Below are 25,779 nucleotides of genomic sequence, written 5' to 3' on the forward strand. Positions count from 1 at the left end.
TCGCCATCATATAATGGAAATCATTTTGAGCAAACTATTGGCATTATGTTTGAGACCTTCAAGCTCTCCTGAAATTCCCTTATTTAAAAGGTTGAAGGAATCATGGAATGCAGTTGATCTATAAGACTACACACCATTAATTTTTTTCTCCTGGAGAAGCTGAGTTAAAAAACAGTGCCATCGAGTCCTTGCTACATCATCTTAGTAAGAAAGACCAGCCTCGAGATGACTACCTCGAACTTATTGAACTGACGCTGTTGGTGTTGGGACAACCAATGGAAAACATTGGAGAGCACCTGGGCCTGTACACCACGCTCGGTGGATGGCTAAGCTTATTTATGCATATAAGTTGTATCTTTTCCTAGGTCAAGGAGTTTACCATCTCACAAATAAGGAGAAAGAAAACTTAGACAGATTTATCCGTTTCGGTGCACTTTTGTATGTGAAAAGCTGGGTTGAGGCTCCAATCAGCGCCAATGCAGCTTTCAACGACCTAATTTTTTGGAAAGAGGCTGGGAAATATAGCGTCATCGATGAAGATATAGCTAAAACTATCAAAAAAGCCTTGCAGCCACATTTGTGGTACCTTTCTGACGAAATGGTCAGGTTATCACTATTTTCCAATAAAGTGAGCCTTGAAAACAAAGTGAGCATAGTGAATAAGATGTGTGTCTCGGCACCGCAAAGGATGATTAGAGGAAATGCCGATTTCCTAAGTGATGAATATGAATTGGCAGATTTTACTAATAGTAGAACATTTTGATGTTTACTAAGCTAAACATTATGCAAAACTTTTTAAACAAGCACCCAAGTGAATGGGAACAGGACCCAGAGTTTAAAGATTCAACAAATACAATAAATAAAATCAAAGTGGTCAATGACATCGCAGAAAGAGGTGTAAAACTATTTAAGATTTTAAAAAACTCATAACAAATGATGAGGACGGATAACAGCTGTTACAGCAGATTGTAGAGGCTAATCGAGTCAAGTTCCCACTGAGCCAACAAAGAAGGCCGTTCTATAAAGCCTACAGAAACCATCCATTTCCAAAGACAAAATTTAAAGAGTTCATTTTGATTATGGTCTTCACTATAAAATGTACTTATTTTAAACATTGGTACCAATGTAAAATAAACAAATAAACTAAGTTTTTGTATCCTAACATGTCTTGTAATTTTTTCAAAAATCGATAAAAATATTCCCATTTTCATTATTTAAACAGTATTGAGCACTGCCTTTCAAGTGACTTATGGCTTTCATATTTTGGCTCCTTACTCCTTTTATCAATTGGAAAAGAATTGGGGGGTCCCTTGGCTTTTACATTCAACTTGAGTTTTTCACATAAGATCTTGAACCACCCTAGTCAGCAAGCATCAATCATATGAGGCTGTGATCATTATATTTTGACACTTCAAAACATCAAAAAAAAACTCGCGTTTTGTTACAATAAATAATATTGCACAGTCAGTAAAACCAATAAAATTCTTTGTTTAAAAAATGAATCGATTTGAAAATCATACAATATGCAAAATATGCGTGAAATTATCTGATGTAAAGATCAATCATCGTACCATGGCTTATTTATTTGAATTAATAGAGGATTGTGGCTTCAACTTGAAGAAAGAAAATCTGTTGCAAATTGTCCACGAATATTTGCGACTAAACTACGCAAAATTGAAAGTACTGAATGGGAAAAAGGTAAATAAATTAGTGTCTAAATATTATATATATTTTATTAGACATAGAAACTTAATTGAAAACATTCAAAGTCCTGCATTTTCGCCATTAAGAAAAGAGGAGGTGTCCGAAGAATATAGAAAACATCTTAACTTTGTAACTAAAATGAATCAAAACTAAATTATGTAAACAAATAAAAACCAGTCTGTCAAAAATGTTCTGTTATTGTAAACGTCAAAAAATTTCCACTATAATTCGCTGTTGGGTACCCCACGAGCAAAAAATTTCCGATAAAATACCTCCGTTGCCATGGTGATCTGTCAAAATAACGTATTTTGATTGGTTCAAAATTACAGGTGTGGAATTTTCATCCTAATAAAAATATTTAAAAATTTAATTGAAAACTTATGGGACCCTTTTCCTGGTAACACCTCCCCATGGCTTCTAAAAAATGCAAGCCAGATGGATGCTGAAGCGAAGAAGACAAGAGGAAATTCTAAAATTTGAAAAATTTTAATGCAATTTTTAGAAGCCATGGAGGTGTTACCACGAAAATGGTCCAATAAGTTTTTAATTAAATATCTTTTAGAAATATTTTTAAATATTTTTATTAGGATGAAAACTTTGACTTTTATACTATAAATAATAATTTATTTGATACTAATCGCCTAATGTAATCGATGATATTTTATCCAGACGTTTTAACATTCAATTATGCGTTTCACTGAAATGTTTTCTTATAAGGGACTATGTGTGCAGCAATGTTGCCAAAGCTAATAAACCAATACCTGCAAAAGCAAGATAAGCGCGCAGACACGCCTCTCCCTAGTTTCACACCCTTAAACGTTTGGAGGACCTTTGAATGATATGGAGCAGACAAAAATATACGGGATGTGTCGAAATTTCTATAAAAATCATTACTAAAGTATTTGTGGGCCACCAAAATTTAGAGAAATACAATTGATATAAAATATAAAATACAATAAAAATGGCAGTTTCATAAATTGACCATCGTCATTCATTGTGCATTTTAAAGACCCTTGTATGTAATTTCTTTATTATGATGAAGCGGCCGAATAATAGCAAACAGATTAAACGGTTTGTCATTTTCAGACTGTTTAAAGTAGGAAGCCTTGAAATTATCTAGTTAAATCTTAATTAAAAAGCAAATGATAAAATAAAATATAGAAATGTAAATATAAAAGAAACAGTTTGGCATAATTAATAAATTATCATCTGTACAAAGATGATGACCCCGTCGCTGAAAAACATCCTTGTTTAGGAACCTCCGCCAGTGGTATGGAGTGAGCACCACGACACTATTTAGGTCAGCTGTGGACAAACTAAAAATCATGCGACCGATTGCCAATGTTCTGGGAGGACAAGGCACTTCAAGAAGAAGAAGAAGAAGACAAAGAAATGCCCTTATATGTTAATTGGCGGGAAGAGATTCAGCATCAAAGCTCATTTGTATGTAGCAAATCGACATGATGCGCGTCACTTGACATCGTGACGACTAAGGATGGATTCATCCTCTTTAAACTGGAGATGTGGTCACTACGAAATTTATATTCTGAAGATATGCTGGCGGTTCTTCTTCAAACCTTAGAGACGAACCCCTTATACGTAGCAAAAACGTATAGCGTGATCCTTGGGAATGGCTAGGGACCATAATATATTAGGTTTTAAAACTGCCATCTTCGGCCGTGATGATTTGATAGAGATTTAACAGTCTTTTAAAAGCTTTTGTACTTTCGGGATAATTAACGACAAGTGGTTTTATGTACTTGACAATAATTATGACCATGCGACCTCATTATTTTTGTCCTCTTTCTCCACACCAATTTTCATATCTTTAAAATACTCATAACATATATTATTATAGTAAAAACTATCGATATTACGAACGAGTGAAAATTGCCAAAAATCGCAAAATTCCAATCAAAAATTAGATTGGAGAAAATGTAATCTCAAAGTTCAAAATCGGTATACGTTAAAAAAATACATTTTCTCGCCTTTCCATGGAGCAATTTCCTTCATTCTTTTTTGTTCCCAAGTAAATCGAGTAGAGCCATCTAAATAACGCATTATTAAATGTCAAACTTGTTTGTTTTTGTTATAATAGATTAATTTATTTATAAGAAAAGAATACTACATATTTTTTCCAGTTGTAGACTTATTTAGGTAAACTTACTACAAGTGTACCTTTTACCGTTAAAAACACAAATATTCTCATTTGAAAGCTGTATAATTATTTAAATAATCTTTATTTAAACAAATTAAAAAATTTTGTTATAATCAATAAATTAATTTATTATAACAAAACAAAAGCAAGTTTGACATTTAATAATGCGTTAGTTATATGGCTCTACTCGAGATACTTGGGAACAAAAAAAGAATAAAGAAAATTGCTCCATGGGAAGCCGGAAAAATTCATTTTTTAACGTATACCGATTTTGAACTTTGAGATTACATTTTCTCCAACCTAATTTTTTATTGAAATTTTGCTATTTTTGGCAATTTTCACTCGTAATATGTATCTATAGTTTTTATTATAATATTATATGTTATGAGTATTTTAAAGATATGAAAATTGGTGTGGAGAAAGAGGACAAAACTAAAAAGGTGATGGTTTGAAAATTATGATCCTATTGTTTATATCTTTGCCGTAAATGCCGGTAAACTTTGACCTGTTGTATCTCAGGAACCACTAATCACAATTAAAAGTTTTTTCTTTTAAAAGAAGCGTCCTGCCGCTTTTTTTCAATACCTTTTTCATGACTTAATTTAACTGAATATATCCTGAGATATTCTAATTGTTTACAAGCCAAAAAATTGTTTATAATTTTAAAATATTCCTGAGGCCGCCAAAATAGTCCAATTTCAATTCTGTAAAGTACATTAGATAGGTATAGTGTCTTTTTATACAAAAATCATAGTTATTCTTATGTATCATAATTATTGTGGGTATTATAGCGACCGTAAATTTTTAATTTTCAATTGTTGCTAAACTGTTCATTAAATTTCCATGGGCTTCTGGAATTATTATCTATACGAAAAGAGCTTTTATATTGCCAAGTTATTTATTTATTGATAAACAATTACTTATCTAAAATTTTAGTTTAAAATTAAAGATTTTGTTGGAAAAATCCGCATTTTCCGGGGAAAATTTTCGTCGAAGTAAATCGGCAAAAACACGTCTCTATGCAGAATTTAATTACGGTGACTTTTTATTTGGGTGTTTTTGGTGTAAAGTTAAAATCTTTGGAGTTATAGAGCAAAAATTGAAAAAAACACGATTTTTGGGCGCCATTTTGTTTATAAAAAAAGTAGCACACTATCTGCGGACTTTGCATAACTATATTATTAATATATACAATGGCAAAAATGGCCTATTCTCCGATAATCTGCCCAGACTAAGAAGGAAAATAGGAAGACAGAGAAGAAGCTGGAGGGAGGGAATTAAAAAGGACTAAGTAGAGTCAAAGTCAAGAGAAATCCTTCCAGGTCTATGGTTAAACAGAGAGGAATGAGGGTTAGGAGTCGAAAGGCGTCGGAGAACGCTGTAAACCGATAGTAGTAAAGTAGTAAAATTTACTTAGTTTTAAGATCTTGTACATTTTTAAGTAGGTATATTATGAATGTTTAGTATAATGTGATAGGTACTAGTCTAGGCGCCAGAGGGGTCACCGTGTCATATTCAATTCTGATGGACAAACTCAACGGTTTCTTATGGATTTTTAGCTGCTGATTACGAATTTCGAGGGGGATTTCGATCCGAGTGGTCAAAAAATTGTTATAAACAATTTAATTGTTTATAAATTTTTTATAAGGCTCTGGCTCATAAACTAAAGGAGATAAAAAAAATGTTTCAAATAAAATTTGTTCCTTAATAAAAAACGAAGAAACAACCGTTTACTAAACTTAAATCTAATAATTAGAACTCAAGATATTGTAAAATTAGTGCACAATGCAAATTGCAAATTGCAAAATAAATATTTTTCGAAGCTTTATCGATCGTAACTCGGCTTCTACGCATGCAAATGAGCCTTAGAAGGTGTCGTTTTAAAGCTTAATTAACAGACTTCCAAACAAAGTTTGTTAAATTACTTGACCTTCATTTGTTTTAAAGTTATACCCGTTTGAAGTTACAATTTTCTTAAAAATATTGTACATTCATTTGTTTATAAGGGTTTCAAGCAAATTTGAGCTATAAACATTTATACTTTAATGAACAATAATGATATAAAACTCAAAAGAAACAATTTGAGGTTACGAAAATGTTCATAAGTTTATTTTTGGCCAAGATGTCGATATTTTAATGGCGCGCTATGAGGCGGAAGATCGGCTTACAGTCAATTAAGTATTTTTCGACGCTTTATCGATCGTAAATCGGCTTCTACGCAGTAAAATGAGCTTTTCATGGTCTCATTTTAAAGCTTAATTAATAGACTTCCAAACAAAGTTGTCAAATTACTTTATCTTCATTTGTTCTAAAGTTATACTCGTTTGAATTTATAATTTTCTTAAATAATTTGTACAATAATTTTTGTATAAGGGTTTTTAGTAAATTTGAGCAATAAACATTTATACTTTAATTAAAACTAATAATAGAAAAACTAAGAAGGTGTATTTTGAGTTTAGGAAAGTGTTCATAGGTTTATTTTTGGCCAAGATATTGATAATATAATAGCACGCTCTGAGGCTCAAGATCAACTCACAGTCAGGTAATAAATATCATGGTAAATATACCGATCGACTGCTCTCGTGTTACACTGTTTTGCTCAGGAAGCCTTGACTATTCTTAATATGTCTATCAATGTCTACAATAATATAATATACTACTGCCAATTCTGTCTATTTGTTACAACAAAGTCATTGTCTCTTAATAGTGTAATGTGATATTGATTCGTTGCAATAATGAATAATTTAGTTAATAATAAATTATGTATTATATGTCAAAAAAATATCAACATCAAAGTGTCTTCTACTGAGAACGGTTGTGCACGTATAATTGACACAGCATTGAGTGGTAACAGCAAATATTCGTAAAGATTTTTCTCTTGTTTTCTCTTGTTGAAGGAGGCATTTCTCTTGTTAAAGATATGCCACCAACCAACATCAAACTCAATCCACTTACATATAAAATGAGCATTTTATGTGGTGTACACACAATTAACGTGCCTCGAAGATTCTGCAAAAGAACTTGATCCACTTGTATATGGATATCTTATAGATAATGAAACTCTGAAGCCCCAAAAAGTTTTAATTTTAATGCCTTCAAAATCAGATTTAGTACCACCATGTGTCTGTAAAAATTACTCGAAGAATTTATGCAGATGTAAAAAAGATTCCCTGTATATCTCGATGCAGATGTATGAAAGAAAATGTTTGTAAAAATAGTAATAATAAATAATATTAACTCACTTTTTAGTTATATTTCTGAAATATTAGTTTTTAATGTGTTTTTTTCTCATTTAGTACAAAAAATAGAAAACAAATTAAATAGAATGAAAGGTGATACGAGATACAGTATGATGATTTAATTATAAGAAGTATATGATAAAATTTTATTAGGATCTTCAAAAATGAAAAATGAAGATAACGTATATATACATAGAAATTATAATTTGCATCGAGATCTTAGCGCGTGAACGTTTACGCTGTGAGCCAATCTTGCGCCTCACAGCGCGCCATTAAAATATCGACATCTTAGCCAAAAATAAACTTACGAACAGTTTCTTAAGCTCAAATTGTTACTTTTGAGTTTTTCTATCATTATTGTTAATTAAAGTATAAATGTTTATAGCTTAAATTTGCTTGAAACCCTTATAAACAAATGAATGTACAATATTTTTAAGAAAATTATAACTTTAAACGGGTATAACTTTAAAACAAATGAAGATAAAATAATTTAACAAACTTTGTTTGAAAGCCTCTTAATCAAGCTTTAAAAGGACACCTTATAAGGCTCATTTACTTGTGTAGAAGCCGAGTTACGATCGATAAAGCTTCGAAAAATACTTATTTTGCAATTTGCATTGTGCACTAATTTTACAACATCTTGAGTTCTAATTGTCGGATTTAAGTTTAGTAAACGGTTATTTCTTCGTTTTTTATTAAGGAACAAATTTTATTTGAAACATTTTTTTGTATATTTTTTAGTTTATGAGCCAGAGTCTTATGAACAATTTATAAACAATTAAATTGTTTATAACAATTTTTTGACCACTCGGATCGAAATACACCCTCGAAATTCGTAATCATCAGCCAAAAATCCATAAGAAACCGTTGAGTTTGTCCATCAGAATTGAAAATGACACGGTGACCTCTATTTGGCGCCTAGACTATACAGTAAAAACTTAATTTGGTATAATAAAGAGATACAAAATTAATGACTGTTTTTAGGAACCTTGTTTTTGTTGCATTGTGCTAATTAAGCAAATTGTAAATGCTCTCAAATTGTTTGCAAATAAAGTTAAGGTAAGTGGTTAAGATAATAAATTGTTCGTTGTTGTTGCATTGTGGTCAACAAAGGTTAATGAACGACAATATTTTTGGTTTAGCGACAAATTGTAAAGGTTTTGTATTATTTTTTACGTGTTAAAGAATATCCCGTGTATAATTCTCTATGGCAATAATCCATTCGATTTATAATAAAAAGATTATAAGTAGTATTTATTGATATATTGTGTACAAATTTTTAATAATAATTAAAAACATATTTATTAGGTAATAAAGTTTAATCACTATCTTGTTTTCGTGCCATAATTGAAAGAGATCATCAATGGTGCTACAGTGCTATAGCATCTTAACAAGTCTTTTTCCCCATTTAGTTCTATTCATTGACAACCGTTGCTAATTTGTCACACCAATTTTTCTGGCATTCATGACCTCACGATCCTTCCAGTTTCGGTTACCTACTAGGAGTCTGATAAGGTACCTAGTTTGAAATAAAAAAACAAGCTTTTGCCGAAACGAAAATGCCCTTAATTTAAACGATATGGTGTCTCTTTTTAGGGAAATAACAGAGGTAGTAACACACATGTTGCAACTTTTTTCGCAGCGGGCGAAAACGGATTTTTACAGCTCAATTTTAAACGGGAAGTCAATAGGATAGTAAACGTAGACCTTGAAAACAATATTTATCATAAATAAGAAACTGGAAGAAGGCATAGGCCGGAACGTATTCTGTCTCCAGTAGGTACTATTCAATGTATATGTTACCGGCCAAACCCGATTTCAGGACAAACTAGTTTGGCCTAGGCCAAACTAGTTTATCCTAAGCGCGTTAGGATAAACTAGTATGGCCTAGACCAAACTAGTTTGTTTTATCGCGTGTAGGCCAAACTAGTTTATCCTGATATAAATACACACACTTCAGGCTAAACTAGTTTATCCTGATATAATAAAGACTCACACTTCAGGATAAACTAGTAAGGCCATATACATCCATACCATTTATATCATAATATGATACATAGAATGAAGATATTGATCTTCTTCTTAACGTGCCCTATCAAGTCCCCTTGACGTTGGCGATTAACATGGCGAAACTGTCTCTGTCTCGAGCTATTCTAAATAGGTGTTCTGCTTTCTTTATTCCTGTCCACTCCCGGATATTCTTCAACCAAGAGGCCTGCTTTCTACCAATTCCTCTGCGTCCTTCGATTTTACCCATCATAATAAGTTGAAGAATATTATACCGGTCTCCCCTTACCACGTGTCCAAAATAGGCCATCTTTCTATATTTGATGTTATCAAGCAGCTCGCGGGTAGCATTTGCTCTCTTAAGGACTGCCACATTTGTCAGCATAGCCGTCCATGGTATTTTTAGAATACGTCTGTGCAGCCACATTTCAAAGGCCTCCAATCGGTTAATGGTGGATATTTTTAATGTCCATGCTTCGACACCATACAAGAGGACTGACCAAATGTAGCATTTAATCATGCGCTTTCGAAGTTGAAGTTGCAAGGTATCATTACAGAAGAATGACCTCATTTTTAAAAATGTCGTGCGGGCTATCTCGATTCTACATTTTATCTCTTTATATCTGGATCTAGTTGTTCAGTAATATGGCAACCAAGATATTTAAAACTGGGTACTCTTTGAATTATATGACCATCAACAAATAACCGTGAATCTTGATGGGCCAAACGGCTAAATACCATGTATTTTGTTTTTGAACAGTTTATATTTAGGCCAAACTCTCTTCCCACTCTGTCAATGGCATTTAAAAGGTGTTGTAATCCATTCATATCATCACTTAAAATAACTGTATCGTCTGCATATCTGATTGTATTTATCAGAATTCCATTAACCTTCACACCCCATTCCAAATTATGCAGCGCTTCCTTAAATATTCTATCTGAATACAAATTGAACAACAGTGGGGACAGTATACAACCCTGTCTGACGCCTCTTTGTATTTTGCATATTTCTGTTGATTTTCCATTTATGCAAGCTGTCGCTGTTTGACGCCAGTATAATTTTTCTATGATTCGTACATCTTGACTATCAACTCCTTTATCCTTTAGTATTTTAATTAATTTGTGATGTTGTACTCTACCAAAGGCCTTCTCATAGTCAATAAATACAGCAAAGACGTCTTTCCTTTGATCTCGGCATTTCTGCAATAACACATGTAGTGCAAAGAGTGCGTCCCGTGTTCCCAGTCCATTTCTGAAGCCAAATTGTGTTTCATCCTGGTCTTCTTCACATTTATCTCTGATTCTACTGTGGATGATACGTAGAAAGATTTTCAAGGTGTGGCTCATAAGGCTTATCAAACTATAGTCGCTACAGTTTTTCGGACGTTGTTTTTTTGGTAGGGTTATGAATTCGGACTTTAACCAATCTTCAGGGATATCACCAGTCGAATAAACATCATTGAAAAGTTTGACTAGTATTCCAATGTTTTCCTCATTTATGAGCTTTAATATTTCTGTAGGTATGTTGTCGGGACCAACGGCTTTCTTGTTTTTTGCCAATTTTATAGCATGTTGTATTTCTGATTTTAGTATTTCTGGTCCTTCACCTTCATCTAAAGTGTCCAGTTCTTCGGGTCTATCATCATTATACAGTTCATTTATATAATTATACCAGGTAGTTCGGATTTCGTGTTCGTCTATTATCATTTTTCCCGACGAATCGGTTATAGTATGTGGAGTTTTATTATAATAAAGACCAGCTACTTCTCGAACTTTTTTAAACATATTAAACTTATCATGTTTTTCATTCAACTTTTCTAATTCCTTGCATTTATCCTCTATCCATTTTTCTTTAGCTACCTTTATTTTTTGGTTTAATTAGTTTCTGTTTTTCTTTGTATTCTGTTTTGTTATATTTCAATTTTCTTCTCTGCTCCATCAATTCCAGGATTTCATCAGTCATCCATTGTTGTTTTTTGTGCCTCTGCATCGTTGTCGTATATTTTTCCATTACTTTCCAGGTAAGATCTTTAAACGTGTTCCATATTTCTGTATTGTTTTCATTTGTTGAATTCTTTAGCTGATTATTCAGGTCATTTTCTATTAGCGTTTTGTTGGATGCTGATATATGTAATTTTGGTGTTTTGGGGTTTTCTTCGACTTTTTTAAGCTTCACTTGGATGTCAGCTATTAGAGGGTTATGGTCTGAACCGATATCTGCACCAGGATATGTCGTTGATCTCTTGACACCATTCTTAAATCTCTTGTTTACTAGAATATAATCTATCTGATTTCTAATTATATGAAGCGAGTTATCTCCTGATAGATACTGATACATGCTATAAAATCAATACATTCTTTTTAATTAAATAATATAAAAAATAATAAATAAAAAGATGAGGTTTTCTCCAAAGATTAAAGGACAAGATACATTTACCAATAAAATCTAGTACGAATTAATATTGTTTTCACCAATTTTGAAAAAATGTGAAAACGTTGAATTATTCACGTCCGTTCTGTCTGTCCGTCCGTCTCTCTGTCTGTCCATGAGCTCAACTCCTCCGTCATTATACCAGGTAGAGTGTCAAATGAAAGCTTATAATCTAAGGATGGTACTAAAGGTGAGAAATTTGACCTAGGCTGTCTGTCCGTTTGACCGCGAATATAACTCAATATATTGTTTGTTTGTTAGGAATAATTATAATTTTAATAAAAATGATTATTTTTCCAAGAACAAAGTATTTTATTCAATTTATTATTTATATTAAGCCGTACTAGTTCGCTGAATTACTGACTTCTTCTTGGCTTTCTCCCATTATACGTTTGCCGTTTTCGTCTTCCATATCACTCTATTCTCCCAGTCGCCATCTCTGAGATCTGTATCTATCATATTCCTATGTGAGTTTTCCATCTCAAGTAGGTCTTCCCCTCCGTCTTCCTCACCGCGTGTCCCAGTCCAGTAATCTTTTTGGTCACCTGTGGTCCGGCATTCTTTGTACATACCCGTACCATTTCAGAGCCCTGATTCTAAATCAAATTTCGACACTAAACAAGTTGCTTTCAATATGGCGACGTCGAAATGCGACTGTGCGAGCCTTGTGGATTTTCGTTGAACTAACGAAATGACGTCACAAAATAGCGACTATCGAAATTAATAGCGACTCCAAAAAAGTGGTCGCTATTATAATTTCGATGTCGAAATTATTTGACACGGAGATGAATGAATGGCCAAAAGCGAGGTTAGGTTTAGTTTAGATGTGTTTTGTTTATTTCTTGCAAGGAAAACTAAAGAAAAAGGTATTAATATGGCTGGGTTTAATTGAAATTTGCTTGTTTTGAGGAATTAGATAGAATAGTATTAAATTAGAAATATAATAATTGAGAATGTCCACAACATGAATCATCAACTCAATGAAAGATGTAAGGTATATAATATAATAATCTGGGAAAATTAGTAAAAAACAAGGAAAATTAATTACCAGCTATTTTATTGCTGGACATGCTGAAATCAAATCTTAAAGGCTGTATGACACTATGCATTTTCTTGTATCATTTCTAATATCGTTTCTGATATCAGAAGCTGTATACATTTTCTTGTATCGTTTCTCGTACGTACATTTGTGCCCTGTATGACACTATGCAAGTTCTTGTATCGAAAATTGTATGAAATTCGGAACGTGATTGGTCGAAATTTTGTTTGTCACCCTGTGTCACGTCTACAGCTGATTTTAAGGATTTTATATACTTTAGTAGATAGGCAAAGCGGTTTCTGGCGCAACCCCTAAATCGCAACCCTTAAATATTAATAAATGCCAAACGGCTTAACGTAGGATGACGTGTGACGTATCGTTGGAAAGGGGATGAAAAAGGGGGTTGAACTCAGTATGTGGCGTGCGCATCGGAATATGCCAAAAGGGCATTACGTCATATCTTCTTTTCTATTGGTCCGATTGTGACGTAAGAGGGCTCGTCGGAACGGGGAGGGGGTAACGAACACATAAAAAAGATGGCGGCAGTGCCAAAAGGGCATTACGTCATATCTTCGTTTCTATTGGTCCGATTTTGACGTAAGAGGGCTCGTCGGAACGGGGAGGGGGTAACGAACAAAAAAACAAAGATGGCGGCAGTGCCAAAACGGCATTACAGCATATCTTCGTTGCTATTGGTCCGATTTTGACGTATGGGGTGTCAAATGAAAGCGGTGGCGACACAGAAGCCAACTGTCAATTCTTCTTCTTCTTTTCGTTTGTCAATTCTTCTTCTTCTTTTTTCGTCCGTTAAATCTTATGTCAACGATTGCGTGGAAAAGCCAACTGTCAATTCTTCTTCTGTCAACGTTCAATATTAACTGTCAGTTCTTCTTCTTTTCCGTATAGTGCCTAACAGAACGTGAGATTTGACGTATGACGTGACATTTATGTGTGACGTGGCAAAGCGCTGACATTCGACGCAGAACGTGACATTTGACGTAGATATGTGACATTGTTCAGTTTTCCGTCCGACATTTGACGCAGAACGTGACATTTATGAGACATTGTGACACTGAGCATGTTCAGTACTGATATGAATCCCACCGAGTACATACATAGGGTTATGGAATTTCAAACTAAACTTAATCAGTTAAATAAAGATATTAAATCATATGAGGATATAAAACAAATTAAAAGACATTTCGATAGTTTGCATATTGAGGACAAAACGTGGAAGCCTGAAGAGTTGAATTTACAGCAGCAGCAGCAAGGTCTTTACGCTTTTAGAAAACTACCACAAGCTACATATCCATTGAGACGTATTCAGCCTACACCATGGGTGCCAGCAACAACACCAGCGAGTATGTGAAAAGTGAAATAGACAATGTCTTTGCAATGTCTTGTGTAATATTAGCATCTATATTTATCTTAATTTTAAAAATTATGTTTGAAATTGTAAAGAGAAAATTTGAATCTTCATGTAATATAAGACTTGATCAGTAAATAAGGTGTTTAAATAAAAAAGCAAAAATCTCTCTCTAAAAATATTTATTTATACATAGAAAAATTACAATGGTAATATTGTATAAGAAAACCAGTGACGTAGACGATCCACATTTCTTTCTGTACACGAAAATAGTCCAACGGCGTGACAGGGGTTTGTAGCAGGACCAACGTTTCCAGTAGCAAGAGGCGTGCCATCAAACTTGCAAACATCAATAATAAGGGGAAAAACTCCAAAAATGTGACATTTCTTGCTTAAAAATTCTGCTTTTTGTTCTCCTCGAACGTATATGTAATCGGCTGCATACAACAACTTGGTTTCTAGTATTTCATTTATTTTGGACAATTCTACTGCTCCATCAGAATATCGAATGCCAAGCAGTTTTTTCTCCACGTATGATGCTGTCTTCTTATCATCATTACTTAGCGCATTGAATGGTTTCGGAGGTAAAAAGATGTAATGACTTCGTTTAAAACCTATTTCGATGGTAAGTTCTTTGGGAACAAACCACCCGTCCACAGCGAATCCCTGAATATCTACGAATGCTACTCTCATGATGACTGCTCTTGTACTACTGACACTTTATGCGTCTAATTTAGACTTTTTACAATTTCGGTAAGTGGGTAGTACTCCATTACGCAGTCGTGAATTATAATGCAGTAGGCCTTGGTATTTTCGGGAAAACCATTATGTGCTTCAATATCTAGTTTTACGTCAACAGTGGATGCTTTCATGCTTTCTTCTTGTTTTGAACAGTCGATGACGAACAATGCACGATTCTTGAAAGCTGAGAAATCGAGTAGAGGTCGCTTTTGGTGGGAATGTACGTAGCTGGGATAAAATTCGGTATAGTTGAAATAGGCCTCGTTGTAGTCAGTTTTGCTGAAATCCAACTGCATTCTCTCGTTTGGCCAATATTCTCCATTTAAGGATAATCTAATACTTTGGATGCTAACATTGTCAAATAAGGTAGGATCAGCTGTAATCGTGTTACGTTTGCCTGTTTGAAAGAAAACAATGACATAACGTGGTCTTTCAACTGATGTGCTAGTTTTGACGGCCCAAACTTCACGCCTAGCACCTTTGGTAATGGTAGGCAATTCGTGCAATTCCCACTTTCTAAATGGAATAACTATAGGTTGATCTTGTTGAATGGACTTCATTAGTTCTAGTTTAATTTCGTCATTTGGAAATATGTGCTTCACTCTGAGTTCAATGTTGGTGATGTTAATCTTTGCTTTTGTAGTTTCATCAGTAATAATTAAACAATCGTTGTCGTTTCGAGCTCGAACTAGTCTTATTGTTTGACGACCACACGTAATCATTGGATAATCGTTGAAAATGTTAAAAATATGCTTAAGAGGTATCTGTATGTTGAATGAATTATCTGCATCGTGTAGAATGGGATCATTAGGGTAATTCCAACCCGCCATAACCATATAATGGGAATCTTCTTGATTGTAACACGTCATGGCACGTACAGCACTTACGATACCAGGATCCCGCACTGTTTCCATCTCCCGTGCGCTTTCGCTGTACGTACACGAATCGAAAAGAAAAGCACCCACATTGTTGGCTAGTTTGACTACGCCAGATCCTTCTTTATCGACGAGTGATCCTTTAATGCACAACAAGGTTTCGCTCATTGCAAAAAACGAGTCAACTTGATTAATGCTAAATTCTACAATATCATTACAGTTGAATGATTTGATGAATGGTGCATAAGTTCGGTATTCGGCCTTTCGAATCGACTCATCAAACATTGGCTTACGATAAATATCGAATATTGGAGGCATTACGCTGCTGTCGTTTGAACGAGCTCGTTTTCCATACATTGTTGTCATTTTTTAGTTTAAAACCAAGTGATTGTAAAAACAATTTTTTTGCGAACGTAAGAGGTTTCCGCTTCGACACAACTAATGGTGTTCTTTTAATACGATATTGTCGCTTGGACGGTTGCACAACTAATGGTGTTCTTTTAATACGATGTTGTCGCTTGGACGGCTGCACAACTAATGGTGTCCTTTGAGCAGTAGATGACCTTATTACTAGTCCCATTTCCCTCTTGATCTAAGTTCCAGCACCAATGTGCTCTCTTCTCCTCTAAAGTTTACAGGTCGTCCTTCTTGATCGAGAGCCAAGACAGTGATATTGGTAAGTTCACGCTGCGGCACAACGGGTAAATACAACAAATTGTGAGGAGTTTCGTCAATTGCGTACCCAGGATTTGATTGTATGACAAATTCGTAGATCGTATGAGCAGGTCTGTTACCGTCGAAGGCTCCAGTACTAATGTTACATTCAAAGCGTATGCTAGATACTTTAATAATCCTAACAGGTAGATTCGAAGTATGTATCCGTCCAGGATTGAGTATTGCCGGAGAAAATCCCAATACTGTACCAAGGCTATCAGGTTGCTTAAACGAAATCCTATATTTGCTAAATATTTGACACTGCAACGTGTTGTGGTTAGGTTTTAGACTAAATATCGATTCTGGTTTAAGCTCATTGTCAGCACCCAGTTTCTTTTGTATGTATTCTTCAATATCGGCAATTTCATAACATCCATCGGGAAAAGCAAAGTTTTGCCATTTGTTTTTGTCATTGCAGTAATAAAACTTGTTATTTTCAATGTTCGGTATACTGTTGTAGGAATGGAAGGCACGAAGAGCTATTTCGTAATCTTTTTTCGGATCCAACACGATTGGTGTGGGTGGTTGAAATGAAAATGTATAAGTGGTGCTAACTACTCTCAACAACTGCGACATGATGACTGATTCAAGTCGATAGATTAATAGGTTTATATATATAGTTGAATAAACACCAATTTTTTTTCACATATTTTTTATTTGTTCTAAAGCAAGTTTACATAAATGACAAGATGCTTGAGAATCGGGTGGTCCATCCCAGTGAGTCCTCCAATCTGGTCTGTTGTAATGTACGAAGCACGGAAGTAGTATCTGCAAGTTAAATTCTCCTCGATATTCCCCAGGTAATTTATGCCATATACTTAACAATTCTGAAGGTCTAACAGTCCGTATAATATACTCTAGCGGTATGTGTTTTAGTTCTTCTTCACTATATTCCGTAAAACATTTTTCGCGAAACATATGGGACATAAGCAATCTACTACTGTCCATTATATAAAAATTTTAAGCATAAATGTCCACAAACGATTTGATTGTAAGTTTGATACTGGTGATTATTGTAGAAAATTCTGGCACGTGCACCCAGATATTTCACAAGTTCTTTGGTCGGCTTCAAATTACCAAATGAATCGAAATATTCCACGTCGTTGTTTATCTTTCTATATGCTACCCAATGTGTTCCGTTATGCGCGGACACATCCAAGTTAACTATTGCACATTCTCGTTGTCGAGGACCGTCTCTAGGCAGAGCGTCATTCATGAAAACTCCTCGAAAATGTGGTATGTTAAGTATTTTCGCGTAATGTGCAATGTCCAAGTCGTACAGCGGACGATTGGGCAGCTTTATTGGAAGTTTTTTTTCAAATACAAGCCGAATCCGCCTCTGGGTTTCTTACGTAGGTACAGACCCGAACCGATATGTTCCATTGCCTTATTATGACGTATATCCTCCTCCAATTTCTTTTGGGCATTTTTTGCGTCGACCACAGTTTTTGCCACCCCCGCAGCACCTCCTGCTAAAGCCCCCAGTGCCGAAAGACCAGCAAAGAGAGGTATGAGGGGTAGGAAACCTCCAGATTTTAGTGGTAGTACGCGAGGAACATCAATTTCTTTTCGGCCGCCAAGTCTTTTGATTATGGATTTTGCAATTCGTACAGCAGTCAAAGCAGTATCGTGTAACGATGCTCCTCTCTTCATGGACTTTGCAATTTTTGAGACAACATCGCGATTGAAAGAGTAACGCCCCTTTCTTCCACGACGTAACTGACATCCCATTCCCAATTTTCTTTTCGTCTTCATTCCACCGGTTACAAGTAAGGCAGCAGTTTTTTCACCAAAGCTAGCGTCTTTCGACTTGAATCGCTCCCAGGCTCTATTTTCCAATTCTTTATCGGCCTTGTGACGTTCTTCGAGAGATGAATGCTGCGAGTAAGCGATATCGTGTTGTTTACAAGCTGCGTCTAATGGATTAATACCTGGATCTCCACGTGCAAGACGTTTTTGTAGTTTTGTTCCAGCTATAAAGAACGTATTTTTTTTTTTACTTATAAAACACAACAAAATTGTCGCAAAGTTACTTACGTCCACAGTACTGATAACCGCCAGGAATATGTAGCTCAAATGGCAGTTTATTAATTAAAGAGTTCACGAGACCTCCTCCTTCGACGACCAACATTGGACTGATGCCATGCAAGTGATGACATCTATAATATATTGCCGTACTTATGTACTACACTTGCCACACGATGAAGATCGTTCAACAAGAGCAGACGTTGCCAATTGATAATCTGGACATTGTCCAGAAAGTGACAGTCAGTAAACATGGTAAATTGCTACCAAACTCATTTAGAGCCATTATTTGCGGTCCAAGTGGGTGCGGAAAAACGAATGTCATGCTATCACTATTATTTAATCCGAATGGCGCCAAATTCAAAAATGTCTATGTTTATTCGAAATCCCTTTTTCAACCGAAATACCAACTACTGCAAGATGTAATAGCCCAAGTCAAAGGTGTTGGGTACTTTCCATTCAAAGACAATGAAGAAATTATCAGTCCAGATGAAGCACAACCAAACTCAATTTTTTTATTTGACGATGTTGCATGTGATGGTCAACAGAAGATTCGCGAGTATTATTCCATGTGCAGACATAAAAATATCGATGCCGCTTATTTATGTCAAACATATTCAAAAATACCGAAGCAGCTAATAAGAGACAATTGTAACATGATTGTATTATTCAAGCAGGACGAGATAAATTTGAAGCATATATTTGATGAACACGTATCGCCAGACATGTCGTTTGATGAATTTAAAAAAATGTGTTCAGAATGTTGGACGACAGACCGCTATGGTACTTTGGTCATTATGAAAGATTTTCCCCTTAACAATGGCCGATACCGCAAAGGATTTGATAAATATATAAAATTGTAAGTTGATGTATTGTTTAGTTGTCAACAAAATGTCTTATGATGCGGTCGCCATTGCCATGCGCAAGAAGAAAGTTGCCGAATTGGCTAGATCAATTCGCAAAAAATATTTGGCATTGAAATTAGGCAAGACAGAACAAGATGAGTCACTAAATAAACTTTTTAAACCAATCTCGAAACCACTCAAGAATATTGCGCAATCATCAAAAACGTTGCATCATGCTATCGATAACAAGTTTAGACAAGTTAAAAAAGAAGAAGAAGAGGTGAAAAAGGAACAAGTAGGACTAAAAAAAGAGCCAGATAGAGAGGAAAATCCTACACCACCATTATCATTTATAAGTGATGGAGATGTGTTTGAAAACAACGATAAAGAAGATGAAGAATACGAAGATAACATAGAAACAAACCAATCGCAAGATGAAGTATCCGAACAAGTATTTCAAGATTACCTAGACCAATATCATTCTCTAATTCAACCTTACGTGATAAATCACGGGATATCTTCAGATCAAATAGATAAGGTATACGGTCCAACCTATGATAGCAAAACGGCAAAATGGGCACTTGGTTCCACTGATATTAATTTCACTCGGGATGGTAGGATTGTAACGAAAGGAAAATATGTTAAAGGGACACGTGGACTATATGAGTTAATATTTTACAAAGACCCTGATCATTTTAAAGAAGAAGACGTTAAAGACTATATTTCATTGTTGGATATAACCGGCGCTCATAAAAGACGGGATGGTACACTAAAGGGAACCCACGGCTACAAGTGGAAGGAAATTATTAAACCTAATCTTCCATCATTAATACCTCAACGTCGTCATACAGAAACTAGTAGAGGAGATGTCGGTTCTGGATTACCTACGCATTTGACATACAATGATTTGCCTAGGGAATATATTTACTGGGACGACCCAAATGAATTGGTGGATCGTCTTCAACTCTTGGTGGCTTCGAAAGACGCCGGCAACACATCTCTCGACAACGAAATTGTAGCCATCATCAATGAACTAAAAGAAGCTAATATAATAGAGTAACTGGGAATGACAATATCATTTCCATTATGAGTGTCGACAAATTCGGTCATCATTCTCGTGGTGGTGGTGGTAGCGCTCAAAAGGTGACGCGAGTTACATTTCCACATACTTCTGACGGAAATATTAATGCCGAAAATGTGAAAATTTGCAATGTCAAGGATCCATCAGAAAATGGTGATGCTGCAACGAAAAAATACGTCGATGCACAAATAAATGAGTTGCGTAACATACAGTCACCATTAATTCAAACACATGGTGAGTTGTTGCAGCAAAAAACTGGGGAGATAGAAGGTTTAGCCATCGGACTAAATGAAGTAAGAGAAGAGCTTCATAAAACTACAGTTCCACTTCTCGAGCAGAAGTTGCAGAAAATAATGAAAAATGATTTGAATACACTAAAAAAGGACACGGAGAATAATGTAAATAAGTTGTTGCAGCAAAAAACTAATGATATAAAGAATTTAACCATGGAACTAAACGAAGTAAGAAAAGAGCTTCATAAAACCACAGTTCCACTTCTCGAGCAAAAGTTGCAAAAAATATTCAAAGATGATTTGAATACACTAAAAAAGGATACGGATAAGAATATAAAATCGGCTGCAGAAACCATTGCACATCATGCGATATACGATATGAAGATGGAAAAGAAGATAAAAGAAATGAACGCGGCATTACAGGATGTAGTAGACAACCTTCATTCGATGAATATAGATACCCGCCTAACAGCAATTGAAAGTCGTTTATAAAAATGTCTAAAGAAAAGGAACAGGTGGTGTATGAGTTGCATAAACCATCACGAAAAAACTATCCTCGTCGACGAACAATAATCAAAGGAATCGATGACTTGTGGCAGATGGATTTGGCTGAAATGCGTCCTTATGCGCACCAAAATAAAAATTACAAACTAATACTAGTTGTAATTGATTGTTTTTCAAAATTTGTTTGGACACGTCCTCTAAAGAACAAAACAGGTGAGGAAATTACTCGCGCATTTTCGGATATTCTCGCCCGTACTCAAAGAGTTCCGAAAAACCTACAATCTGATCAGGGAACCGAATTTTACAACAGAAAATTTCAAAATTTAATGAAAAAACACGAAATTAATCATTACAGCACATACACGGTTAAGAAGGCTGCCATTTGTGAAAGAGTTATTAGAACGTTGAAAGCAAAGTTGTACAAGTATTTTAGTTTACATGGATCATACAAATGGCTAGATGCACTACCTACAGTCACTGAGGAATACAACAATACAAAGCACAGTAAAACAGGATACAAGCCATCTCATGTCAACAAATCCAATGAAAAAGCCATTTTAAACAAAAATTATAGTCATTTAAAGATTGCCGGTCCACGGAGATTTAAAGTTGGCGACATTGTACGTATATCAAAGGCAAAACATTTCTTTGAAAAGGCCTACACGCCCAATTGGACTACAGAATTATTTAGAATTGTACAAGTTAAGATAACGAATCCTATAACGTATTTGCTCGAAGACATGCAAGGTACACCGATTAGCGGCGGGTTTTACGAAGAAGAATTACAGAAAACAAAAAATCCCGACATTTACTTGGTTGAAAAAGTACTTAGACGAAAAGGCAATAAAATGTATGTTAAATGGTTAGGATTGGATAGCAAACACAACAGCTGGATTACTAGTTCAGATGTAGTTTAAGGATCTATATTTCGATACGCCGCGTAGACATACATTTTTTAGAAAATGCTGACAATTACACGCAAAGAGTGTGGGATTGAAAAAGTATAAATTCTCTCAGCAACCATCCGTCACATTCAGTTTGAGTTTCTCCAACCGACTTGTGTATTCAGTTGCAACAGCAGTACTATGACTTCTCAAGATAGCGGATACGAAAGTGAAGAGACAATTATCTACGACGCTGAATTAGATCGAGTACTGGAAAAATATGAAGAAGCTGCCAAAGATGAACCATATTATTTATTGGAAACTACCTATCCAATAGGATGTTTTCACATAAAAATTGGCCTATCTCCAGCTCGACAGTTTTCTCCATCCATTATTCTGTACCAACATGGTAAATTTACAAGAATCAGTTTAAACACATTCGAGTGGACTACCCTAATTGAGATGTTTATACAAATTATGGAAGAATTTTTCATACCACCTTTGCCGACCTATGCCGATGAGTATGATCCAATCGAATTTGAGTGTGGTGATTTCTGCAAACTAAGACAATTGGTAATGGAAAATGTAAAGTTCCTGACTATCGAGAAACACGGAATCGAATATTATTTATGTGAAGATGATGTAAGCCAGATCCTGAGAGCAAACATTGATTTAGTGTCTCAACGAGTGTCGTTATTGGACAATTTACAGTTTTTTTCGTATTATAGAAATGTTGTATACTTTATTCAGCAAAATTGTCATAAGAGTAACAGTTTATATAGTCGACTTCACGCTTTAACTGCGTTTTGTGAAATTTCTCCAGATACTTTGTTAAGTCAAGCTTTGAATGAATATGTATGGTATTATAGCAATAAAGTTGTAAATGATTTGGATAGTTGTGAATAAATAATATTAATAAATATGTTGTCTTTTATTTTTACCTAATATAAATAAAACAAACAAAAATTAAGATTAAACAATTTTATTAATAAAAATTACATTATACAATGGATAATATTTTTTATATACAATTTACAAAAACTTTGCGATAAGTGATCTTTTCTTTTTTTTTTAAGTAACCATATACTGCGCAAAAAGAAGAAAATTATTTATGCATTGAGCATCTACATTGAAAGGACCAAGTTGTATCAAACAAGACGTGATCAAACGAATTTTGACACCAATTATCTGTTAAATCATACAAATATTTTATTTCATATTCATGATATTCATTCCAATTAAGAACCTGTTCATAACCATAACATTTATTTTTTGATTTAAGTACGTTTCGGAAAAGTTTGAAACAGCTAAAACAAAAGTTTAAAGCAATAGCATCTGCTACAAATGCAGAAAAACAAACACAATACATATTAAGTTCTTTCTCTTTATAATAATTTGACTCACAAAGATGATTTCTTTCTGCTTCGTTTTCACGTTTTGTTTGTTCAAAATCTATTTGATCACATATTTGTATTTTATGCAAATAATCAGTTTCATATAATTTTCGAAAGCGATAAATACTATAATTATTACAAATTTCTACAGTAAGGCTCCACGGCAGTGGTGACATCTCAACAAATTCAGTTATGTTCAAGATATTTTCACAAATAGTTTTTATAGATTGTGTGCGTAATGTTGTTACCATCTTTTCTTTTGCTGTATTTCTGCAACAACAACAACAAATAAATGTTTAGTGATGACACTGCCGTTTTATGTATTATAATGCCCCCACGGAAGCGTATTAAATGATTTTGGTATTAAGTACCGCTTGTCGTCATAAGGACTTAGAGCCGTTTTGGATTGTTCGATGCTAAATACTGAATGTTGATATGACCGAATACATCTTTGGCTTGCGTTTTGAATTTTGAATTCTTTAAGACATTTTTCATAGTCTTCGTACGTAATTTTATTTCGAACGACATTATATTTCACTCCTTTTGCCTTTTTGGTTATTCCCAAATTGCTTACGTCGCTTTCAATTCTCTCTTTGTTTAGTTGTTTTCGTTCCAGGCGTTGTCTTTCTTTTTCCCTCTCCACGTCTGTTATTTGCATTTTAAATGTGTACATTTTTGATCTTAGCCCAATAAAATGTGTAATTATTTTCCCATTTGCCTCATCCTTCATTAATCCAGGGATTTTTTTATTTAATCGTTCTATGTCATATGGGTTATTTTCGGCGTAGTCGGAGGTATCGAATTTGCTTGGATATGCTTTTAAAACCTCTCTATATGCATCTGAACATTGCAGTTCATAAATAAAGCTGTCTGTGTCCATGTACAGCAATGAACAGTTTTCTTCTCCCATCGTTGGAAGCATAAAGTTATAATGAAAATCGTACATACATAATTTGGATATATCAAGGATTGCTGCGCCTATATACAGGGGTTTATTAAAGCATACTTCTGATTTTTTCAGTTCGATAGCCACCAAATTCTCATGAAAGATCGTTCGACTATGAAATCGACTACTTGCAATCAAATTTTTAGCTCCGTACCTTCCATGCCATTTTTTACATAATTTTACGATACGATGACGTCTTATGTTCTCCATTGTCTTACCGAACACAGCATTATTCATTAATTTAAAGAGATTTTTTTCGAAGCTACTTGTGGCTGCTGTTCGTAAGTTGGTATTTAACTCAATATATGGTCGCAGCCACGCAGATTGTTTAAATTTCAACACTCTGTGTATCTTTGTTAAAATTAAACCGTTCTCTAATGCCTGTTTAAGATTTCTATAATGAATAATATATTTTGTTTTGTGATATAAGGTTGGTATTAACTTTGGCAATTTTGAACCGGGCGGAATGCGGTGTTCGGCAGCAAATGGAAAATCTTTGTGTTTATCATGCAATTCGCGTGGATACTCCAAGTCAACTTGGAAAAAATAGCCCTCTTTCGCATCATTTGGTATTGACATAATATCAATATGACCTTCGGGAAGATTAGTGGATTTTGATGCAACACCAAATTTGGTACCATCTTCAATCCATTTGAATCCTCCTATTGGTAAAGCCTCACTCATGGCCCAGCCATACAGATTATTCACGTCTAAATACATGATGTATTTAGAGGGTTGTGTGGGGTCATACGTCGACATGTATTTGTTGTTGGCCTCCGAATACCTGTTGCTGCAAACAGATATTCCGCCTCTTATGGCTTTTTCCATGAACAAAATCATATCCACATCTTTTAGCAATTCTAATTTACATTTTGTGTATCTCAGCATACAATCCCACGTGTATCCTGGCATGGTATAATACCAAGCAGGATCTAGTTTATACGTGTCTCGACATTTTTGTCGAAACTGCTCAAACACATCAGCCAGCAGCAGAATATCTGTTTTCAAATACAAATCGCTGTATTCACCCAAATTTTTACAATTAAATTTATTCCAAACATTCTGCGCATGAGCATACTTCTCTTCACTAATATATTCATTATTTAGCTTATTATAAAAATGCCTAATGTTGGGTAAAGAAGTTTCATCTAATTTTTCCACGCTATCGATATAATCGTAACAAAATACTCCTTTACAAGTTAACAAATTGAATGTATCATCATCTAAATTACTAAATTCTCGTTTTAAAATCTTCTTTTCCGATGTGTCTAAAATTGATGCTAATTCGTCGAGTGAAGCTCCCATAAATCTTAGTGAATCAATAAATCGTAATTTAATTTGATGTTCGTCAGAGTGTAATGTAAATGAAATATATTTTTCTTTATTAATTGGAAGTAGACTCAAGTGCCCATGTTTGCATAAATCAATAATCATAAAATGCGAATCGTAACCACTAAAATTGTGAAAAACCACGGGAACAACAAATAATTTTTTAAAGTTCAAATTACATGCTTGGTGTGCAAATCCACGTACCTCTCCGGTAAAATGGTTGTGATCTACTACAATTGTATCTGTAGCCAAAAAGCGTTTCTC

General features: G+C 34.6%; 1 protein-coding gene across 1 annotated transcript; it reads right to left on the minus strand.

Moving 5' to 3' along the window:
* Window positions 1-23,556: 23,556 nt before the first annotated feature.
* Window positions 23,557-25,491, minus strand: LOC126886300 (uncharacterized). The gene has a single exon (XM_050653171.1). The coding sequence runs from the start codon at window positions 25,489-25,491 to the stop codon at window positions 23,557-23,559; it is 1,935 nt and encodes a 644-aa protein (XP_050509128.1).
* Window positions 25,492-25,779: the final 288 nt, after the last annotated feature.

The sequence above is a fragment of the Diabrotica virgifera genome, chromosome 6, assembly GCF_917563875.1.
Source record: "Diabrotica virgifera virgifera chromosome 6, PGI_DIABVI_V3a".
NCBI classification, from domain to species: Eukaryota; Metazoa; Arthropoda; class Insecta; order Coleoptera; family Chrysomelidae; genus Diabrotica; species Diabrotica virgifera.

Coding starts and splice junctions, on each gene's coding strand:
- LOC126886300 (XM_050653171.1), bottom strand. CDS start 25,491: ATGGGAGCTTCACTCGACGAATTAGCATCAATTTTAGACACATCGGAA.